At 44.1% G+C, this 9169-nt stretch overlaps 1 protein-coding gene across 2 annotated transcripts; it reads right to left on the bottom strand.

The window, feature by feature from the left end:
* Positions 1 to 1566: 1566 nt before the first annotated feature.
* Positions 1567 to 7843, bottom strand: LOC113209407 (uncharacterized). 2 transcript variants are annotated; one of them, XM_026426894.2, is made up of 5 exons: positions 7677 to 7843; positions 4699 to 4992; positions 3871 to 4149; positions 2654 to 2938; positions 1567 to 1940 (listed from the first exon to the last, which is right to left on the bottom strand). In XM_026426894.2, exons 1-5 carry the CDS (start codon positions 7722 to 7724, stop codon positions 1632 to 1634), a joined length of 1215 nt encoding a protein of 404 aa, XP_026282679.1. In that variant the 5' UTR covers positions 7725 to 7843; the 3' UTR covers positions 1567 to 1631. The 2 variants fall into 2 exon arrangements, with proteins under 2 accessions (XP_026282679.1, XP_052129030.1); XM_052273070.1 differs by lacking the exon at positions 7677 to 7843 and adding an exon at positions 6830 to 6859.
* Positions 7844 to 9169: the final 1326 nt, after the last annotated feature.

Here is a 9169-nt window from a genome sequence, read left to right as displayed (position 1 = left end):
TAACTAGCTAGATGTACGCCAGACCACGTCTCGCGTAACAGGTTTCGCGATATCTCACGAAACACTGTTAAGCTGCGACGCACCTGGCGCACATATAGCTTGGCCTGCGGCGCTGACACCCGATACAGGCTAATAGCAGTGTTTATACAATTATTTGAAATAAAGTGTTTTTTTTATTACGATTTAATAGACCATTTGGTCATTTTCACCTTCTTTTCGTCAAGAAATGCCCCATAGCACCCGAACGGTACAAGATAGAGCTAAACGGACGGAATTTCCGCCCAAAGGGCTCTACTTCGACGAGTACCTCTTTGGAACTCATCAAACAATATCTGCAAAAAGTTCATTTTGAGACCTATGGTTTTTGATTCTTTTTAAAGTCAATTTTTGAGCTAGAATGCTTATCATCGAACTCGATCTGTCTTTTTCTGAAACAAAACGACCCTAAAAATCCCAGATCGCTATCTCAACCCATTCTCGAGTTATCGTGCGGACAGTCAAACAAACACACGCACAAACACACAAACAGAATGAACCTTTTTCGGTCAGTGGAGTAATGGGCTTCGCTAATCGCTCAGCCAATAAACTCATCACGGCCTATACGGACTCAATAAGACAATATGGGTCCCGCCAGTATTTCACTTTTCACCACGAGGATCTGTTTTCACCAGCGGCACACGATTTCGTTAGTAGATGTTCGTAGGAATTCATTGTTTGGACAATAAACTCATCACGGCCTGTACGGACTCAATAGGGTATTTCAATGGAGCGCTGCCCGGAACTATGAAGAACAAAACCGGATACAGAGAGCGGTGGTGGGGGCGGGCGTGCGGAGGAGCGGAGGGCGCGCGGGGAGGCTCCAACCCGCCGCTCTTCCGCGCGCCCGCCCCCACCACCGCTCTCTGTATCCGGTTTTGTTCTTCTTAGTTCCGGGCAGCACTCTATTGAAATACCCTATAAAAGAATGTGGGTCCCGCCAACATCGCACTTTTCACGAGGAGGATCTTTTTTCACTAGGGTCACGTGATTTGGGATTTACTTTACTTTGTTAGTAGATGTTAGTAGACTACATTGTTTGGATAATAAACTCATCACGACCCCCGGTATGAATCTCGAGTGGATAGTCCGCCGGATAGGTGGACGAAGCATACCAGTAGCCGTCGACACCCGTACACAGGTAGCCGGCAGCCGAACGGTGAAGGTGGCGGCTTTCTTATCTAATGGTTGGCAGTTCGATCCCAATCATGGGCAGTACGGAATCAACAGATTTGTCTTCACCTGCTGGGCTTAGTCTTCTACCCCAGCAACTATTCAGTCGCTGGATATGTGTTCGATTTTAACAGTTTCAAAACTATTTTCATACTGGCTGTCTGAAATTTTCAGAAAAAGTAGTATGGTAAGGCACTACTGAAATTTCAGACCCGGGTGCAGTCTGAACTTTCAGACTACTGGTCTATTAAAATAAACCTGCAGACTTAAAGTACTGAAAATTCAGTAAAACCTTTTTTTACAGTTTAGGAGTTTGTAAGAACAGAACCTATGCCCAACAGAAGACGCACACATAAATTGAGATGGATTCAGTTTTATGCATTAGTTCTTGTATCAGAATGTTATTTGTTTCTGCGTACCATCTAATTTTGGTAGCTATTTACAGCAGAAAAGTCCTTGGCTAGTGAAGCGCGCAGGCACTCTCGGGCCGTGAACACGTCAACTGGCATAACCTCCTGGCTGTCGAGGCATCCCACAATCTCGTCGGTCAGAGCCTCCTTCGCGAAGCCGTTGTACAGCTTGTCGCCGGCTTCTGTGCGACAGATGTCACCGGGGACGTTCCAGCAGTAGCGCTCCCCGCCGCTGCACGAGTGGAAGTTGCCTGGCACAACGTCGAGGCACTCGGCCAAGCGGACCTCCAGCTCATCGATTTGGTCGTCCGTGTATAATTTCTGCGAATACGAAACACCTCAGGTCATTCTCCAAATATATTATTGAATGAGGCAGTAGCTTTAAGATTTAGCAGCTGAACATCTAGTAATGCACTTTTAACAACACTCCAAGTGCAAAGAGTCCATTATGTCCCTAAAAGGAAACGTCTTTCGTGCCCATTCAAACTGGTTGCAATTTTGTTTCTAACGCACGACAAATTGAGTAAAGCTTGACAAAATTTGTCCAGATTTAGAAATAAAATCGCAATCGGTTAGGATGTGCACGAAATCGTTGCCTTTAAAGAAACAAAACTATACCTTTACACGTGTAATGCAGAAGCCAAACGATCGACTTGCACTATCTTCTTGTTGTTATTTACACACGTTTGCCAATTGCGACGCGCAAATGCGTGCAAACACGATTGTTTTCGAACAATTAGAAGTGTTGCGAATTCAACGTAACCAACTGAATGTTAAATAATTTTTTGAAAGAAATACGTTTTACCCAGGAAAATTGCAAACACGATAGGTGCGTTTCAATAGCCTCAATCGGCTGGGGATGCATAGGCGCAAAACTTTGATTTGAAGGCGAGCGGAGCGGAACTGGCGGTAGCGCTACGCCTCCCAACCAATTTCGCTCTCTATTCCATGGGCTGGCAAGAGCGGCCCCATTTCCAGCTGCATAGACCTGCTCTGGAGCTTTTTTACAGCATGACGAACCAACCGGCATGTACCTCTTCAACAAGCTCTTCGTCTAAGTCCTTGGACAGCGACCAGCCGAGGCATTGCTGAGCTGCCGATACGGCGTCAGGCGCTGTTCCTTGACCGCTGAGGCAGGCCACGACCATGTTGGCCAGGTCCCGCCTCTGCACGCCAGCCCGCAACTGTTCGAGGCCAAAGTAACGGCACGCAGTTCCAGGTGATGCCAAGTAGCCCGCCTTTGAGGTGTCGGTCACGGCGTCCAGGCACTTTACCATACGGACGTCTATAACTGCGATCTGGTAGTCCGAGTAGGGAAGCTATGGGCAATGAGCAGTTGGTTAATTTTAGTAACTAATACAGTGTCAAAATTGTAATAGGGTATTACACCCAGCTTAAATGCTTTCCTGCGTAACGAACAATTTTTATCCATGATATTGCAAAGAAATAGAGGAGTTGTCTGTGAGCAGGTGATTAGGGAAGAAGAAAAAGACGGGCAGGTGGTAGGGGCCAGGTGCGTCGCAGCGGAACACTGTTTCGTCATATATCGCGAAGCACGGCGAAGCCTATAACGCGAGACGTGGTCTGGCGTACATATGGCCGAGGAAGAGTGGAGCACATACTGTCAGGGGCACATACTGTCAACAGCCTCGCAATAGCAGCCCATCACCTTAACAGTCGGCTAAATTGTGAAATCGTAAACACTTAACGCCCTCATTTGGTTGAAAGATGTGGGTTGCGAAATTTTTAAACAAAATCACACCATGAAGCAATATTTTAAATTGTAAAAATTATCAAAATTGACCTTTTCCCCCTTTACTGGGAAAGCGAGCAAAATTGGTAATGTACTTTGACTTCCTCTGCAGTCCGAGATTTTGTGGCACAGCGGGAATGCTATTTTGTGAGTGCCAGCCAGCCTATGCAAGAAATGCAAAAACGGAGAACTATGCGAGATTGTGCGAGCTATAAATGAATTGTACTACGCACCCCCCATTTAGATTAATGAACATTTTTTCAGTTCATTAAAAAAGCATTAAAAATGCGCTTGCATGAAGTACACATCCATATCTTTTAGTTGACTATGAGAGTCATAACTTGAAGAAAGGCGCTCTTTTGATCGGCCACTATGGTCACTGAATGCAGATAATAAATTAGTACGATTGAATAGAGGAAATCACATTCCGACTGGCATCAGTGCCCGTCAATGCCTCCAAAAGTTCCTGTATTCGTTATATCGGCCATGTTTTCGTACCTTGTCCATCCCGAGGTCCTTGGCAAGTGATTCTCTGAGACAGTGCGTGGCTGCTGTCACCTTCTCTTCACTGACACCCTGGGTCCGAAGGCACTGTGCGATGAGGTCGGTCAAGTTTTCCTTGGGAACGCCTTGGTCTAGATTGTACTCGCCTGCCATGTAGCGGCAATCATTGCCAGCTGTAGTAAATGCGAATGTGACATCGTCTGCCTCCACCGAGTCAACACAAGCGGCCATACGATCGTTTAATTCTGCTATCTCATTAGGTGAGTAACGGTTCTGCGGGAAAAAGCGAAACAGAACAGATATCAAATGATAACAAGACAGAGGAACAGTTGCAAAGTGCACTGCTACCGAGTTGACCGATTGCAAGTATTTAACTTCCACAATCAGTTATATATAAGTGTAAACGGTTACTAGCAACTTTCCCCAGATAGGGGCGCTACATGTGCACATTCACACATGAGGCACATTTATTGCTACATAAATACAATATGAGAAACCTTATTCATTGTCAGTACCACTTGAATAACAATTTTGTGTAAAGTTGTCATCAAAGTAACTATTTAAAAATTAACGCAATTTTGCTCAGCCTTCTTATACGGTGAAAAATAGTCCGTTGCAATTCTAGAAAGTCAAGGACCTTTTTTTCGTGTGCTACTCTATAATAATAATGACATAAATGTCATTCCAGAGCAGTAATTTATCTGTTGCTGGTCAAGGACATTTAAAACATGACATTGAGAGAGCTGTTTGTACGGTGAATTGGAAGGTGCAATGTTGCGTTTAAGAACTTGGTTCACCAGTGCGCAGGTGCCCTGCCCTTACCTGGTCAATGGTATCTGTAGGAAGGTCAATGGCGAGGGACTTCTCGAGGCATTGTCTAGCTGTATCCATACTGTCGGCATCAACCTCTCTCTCCGCGAGGCATTCGATGATTAGGTTTGTGAGGGCCTCCTTCTCTACGCCTTCGTTAACCTTGTACAGGCCCGCACTGTACCTGCAGTCTGTGCCTGGGGCATTCAAGACCCCCGAATTGTACGTCTCGGGTACGTTTTTCAGGCAGTCAGTCAGGCGATTATCGATCTCTCGGTACTGTCCATCGGTGTAATCGAAGCCTCTCTGAAAATTAAATATATAAGTATGGCTGGAAGATATGTGAGAGACTTTGTGGTATTTCTCAGAAAACTGTTCCATATGGGTTTTAACATGAGAAACTGGAAAACCTGACGATCTGGCTCCCAAAGCGAGAAAAATGATGGTGGTTAAGCCTCTTACACGTTTTCGCAGTTGAGGGTGTTCATATATTGACTCGGTAGCGTTTGACTAGCAAGTAAGGGAATGGTGGTTTTTGAGCAGCACGTAACGACACACTGTGAGAAAAACCTACGGTCTAACAACGGTCTTGGACCGTCAATTATTAACCAATTGCAAACCGTTCTTGGACCGTACCAGGTACGGTGTGATCACAGCGCCTCACTCTGGAAACCCAAGTGTGTGCTTAAACGCAGAAAATACTGCGTACTTGTTGGTATTCAGTATTTCCTGCGTACTTGGCCATGTATTCAGTATTTCCTGCGCACTTGGCCACGCATTCAGTATTTAGTGCGTACTTGGTTAAGTACGCAGGAAATACTGAATACATGATACCTGGGTCGACACCACAGTATTGTTGCGGTAAGTAATAAATTTCATTACTAACAACCAATCATATTTGTTAAGAAAGTGTGGTTTTGCTATCCCTTATCATCCAAAGAAATGGTGCCTTTCAGTCAACACAACCCAGAACATCTGTCTACAACAGCATGGTTTAACTTTGGTGCATAAATCAAGACTGCAGGTGGCCCTTGCAATGGGTAGGTTGGGGCGATATGGTGAGTTGATTGAGTTGCAAAATGGACAAAACAGGAGAAATTAATAAAAACAGTTAGAGAGAGGACGCATTTTCTTTCATACAAATTTAATAAAGATGCTATTCTCTTGATTTGCTGAACTGTTCGGCCTCCAGCCGCAACTTATTGAGAGACATAATAATAAATAAGTTGAAAGCAGGAATCAGAAGCTGTTAGAAACTGCAACAAGAGAATCTATGCCATATTACTATAAACTTGTATAGGTTTCTATTACAATTATTTTACTTTGAATCGTGTTTAGTATTACCATCAACATTTCATAAAAATTTATTACTTCCCGCACCAATACTGTGGTGTCGACCCAGGTATCCCTTGTGATCTGTGTATCTACTCATGTATTCAGTATTTCCCGCGTACTTAACCAAGTACGCACTAAGTACTGAATACATGGCCAAGTACGCAGGAAATACTGAATACATGGCCAAGTACGCAGGAAATACTAAATACCAACAAGTACGCAGTATTTCCTGCGTTCAAGTACACACTCGGGTTTCCAGAGCACCGTAATTTCAACCGTAGTATTATTATAACTGAAATCACATTCTACGGTTTAAAATAACGGTGAGGCGCTGTGATCATACCGTACCGTACCATGCTGTAAAATCCAAGCTGTTATATCACCGTAGGTAGACCGTTATTTTTTACAGTGCATTGAGTGCAGAATCGAGCACTTAAACTTAAGTATCTTAGTAAGAGAGAACCTGATTGCGTGTATCGCGCCCGACCACTCGTTATTAAATTGACGTAATAACAATAAAAGGTGGAAACAGTTTTGATCGTCATTTTCACTTATTTATTGCAACTTTGACAGTATCATCTGCTTCCGCGTTAGCGTTGACGTTCTTTTTTCAAGTAGTAATTTCGAATATTGCAAATAGCAAGGGAAACAAAGAATTAGTTAAACGAGTTAAGGGGGCAGACCTGTGAAATGTAAGGGTTTGCAAGAATCGTCACTACATAAAAACCACACGCCGCATCGATTTAGGATTAAAGATGTATTAAGAGCATAGATGGACTCTAATTTTGCCTTTGGCAACAGTACGCACACTCTCCAGGATCATGCCGATCTTCGCCTTGAACTGCAACGATGCGGTCCTTCTCGGTGTGCACGATATCAGCGCAACGGATGGATCTGCGACGGTCAACAAAATTGCTAGTTACTCTGTAAAGATGCCCCTAGTGGTTGACCTGGGGGTTTTGTGAATTTCGAAATGGAAGTACTCAAACAAAATCACAGTGGACATTTTTTTTTTAATTTTTCGTATTTTAGCTATATGATTTTTTTTGAGTACTGCTATCTCAAAATTTGCAAAAACCCCAGGTCAACAACTAGCGGCATCTTTTTAGAGTGAGTAGCAATTTTGTTGACAGTCGCAGACCAACCCGTTCCAGCACAATCGTGCACACAAAACAGACTGCATTGTAGAGTTGGAGGTGAAGATAAGTATGTTCCTGGAGAGTGCGCGCACCAGTAAAATTAGCATCCATGCTCTTAGTACACAGTTAATCCTTATCCTTAATTGATGTCGCGGGTAGTTTTTATGTAGTGACTATTTCCCCAAACCCTTCAATTCACAGGTCTGCCATTCGCTACTATGGCCTTTGATCAGAATTAAAGCTGGGCTATCTTCTTTTTAGCTGAGAGGGGTAAGATATTAGCCATAACAGGTGTCTAGATAAAACAGGAACTAAAGCTGTAAAGCTAATATGTTAGCCATCTTAGCTAAGAATTAAATAAGCAAGCTAATATTGTGATCTAAGGCCATATTAACGAATGCATTAACTAATTTAGGTAATTCTTTTCTTTTATTCGTGTGAAGCTATTTTCCTGAGGAGCAAAGCAATGGCCAGTTGGATGATCTTGATGTTTTTCCGCCCCAAAAAGTCACTCACCGCAGCAGCGCAAAGCGAGAGAACAAGAAATATGTAAGTCTGAAACATGGTCAGGCGTGTACAAACTGCACAGTAAGAGTGAAGTCAAAAAGGCTGTTTATGTAGACTCGGCCTCACCATTAAATGCTATTCAACTTTGAGTAGTCAGATAAGATTGTCGTCGCCACTTTAAAGTATAAATTTTATCTTTCATACTTAGAAAAGTAAACTGAACGCTTACTGGACATATCGAAATTAACTCGCATACGGGACGGTTGTGAAAAATCTACAATTATTTGTAGGGCTTGCAATGCAAGCTAAAAGTGTTTTGGGATTATTGGCGTACCTATCTCTTGTACGATTAGAGTTATAAAAAAACATGAGCAGGATTGCTGAAGTTTGCATTTAATTTATCCTATTTGGTCATTTGAACTCCAGCCTTTTCAGAGATATATCAACCACAAAAACGAAATATAGTTGACATGCCGTGCGGCTACTACTGCTATAATACGGTTTAAACTATATATATCATATGAGAAAGGATCGCTTTCGACGTTGCATAAGTATCCAATTGTATCGCCATTGCCGGTTGGTTTTCGAGGTTTGTAAAGCGCACTGTCATTCTTTGTTAGTTCTCAAGTTTCAGAGAGCTGACTGTAATTCTGATAAGAGGACACCGACGTATGCCTGCATAAGTGGCGTAGCTGTGAAGAGGCGCAGAACTTTGGCGGTTATGCGCTGGCCCGGCCAACATTGGCGGATCTGAGAAGAGACGGTCATCACAGGCGGATCTGCTTTTCGGCTCATCTGCACATTCAACTTTGGAGGCCTACATCTCAACTTAGGCATGCCGTACAGTATTGACTGATACTTTATTGCAATGTTTATATTCTCGTAATTGAATTTTGACATCACTCATTACTATAGGACATACCCATGATGAGCAATAGGCCTCCAAAATGACAGTGCAAATAAGCCGTCCCTGCTCAGATCGGCCAGTGTTGGTCGGGCCGGTGCAGAACCACCAGTATTCCCGGCCTCCTCTTAGGTACGCCACTTCTGCGATAAGGCGTCCACACTTGAAATCACACAAACGCCACTCTATATTATAAGGGTCGTGTTTACAATTTCAGGTAATAGTATAGAACAGTGACTCAGAGCCGATGAGTCACTCTTCTATACCATTGGAAAGGGCCTTTTGAGTATAATCCGGAACACTTTCAATTTATTGGCGCTCGAGTCTGGTTTTCCGACGGACGTGGCAACCCCGCACCAGGGCGTGTCAGCGATGATGCGGCATACCTTGGAGGCCGGGTATCGCGGCGGTACGGGTACGTGAAAGAGGGAGGAAAGAATTCTCTCTAAGACGCGTGCGGCTCCGGCGCGGACCTTGCCGAGGATGTATGGCGGCTTTGCGCCTGCGTTGGCTGCGTTCTAGATGCAGGGGTGGAGTAGGCCAGCCTGGCGCGCAGCCCTCCCGTGCGGGACGGCCTACATGTCAGGCGCTCAACCCC

Source organism: Frankliniella occidentalis, unplaced genomic scaffold, assembly GCF_000697945.3.
Source record: "Frankliniella occidentalis isolate FOCC.00 unplaced genomic scaffold, Focc_3.1 Scaffold243, whole genome shotgun sequence".
Taxonomy (NCBI): domain Eukaryota; kingdom Metazoa; phylum Arthropoda; class Insecta; order Thysanoptera; family Thripidae; genus Frankliniella; species Frankliniella occidentalis.
Note: the sequence above shows the minus strand (reverse complement) of the source record. Positions and strands in the feature narration are given on the sequence as shown.

Excerpts from the sequence above, each read along its gene's own strand:
- LOC113209407 (XM_026426894.2), bottom strand. The coding sequence starts at position 7,724 with ATGTTTCAGACTTACATATTTCTTGTTCTCTCGCTTTGCGCTGCTGCG. Across the intron at positions 4,993-7,676 it reads TCTCGCTTTGCGCTGCTGCG|AGAGGCTTCGATTACACCGA; the intron begins GTGAGTGACTTT and ends TTTAATTTTCAG. Across the intron at positions 2,939-3,870 it reads AGGACCTCGGGATGGACAAG|CTTCCCTACTCGGACTACCA; the intron begins GTACGAAAACAT and ends CATTGCCCATAG.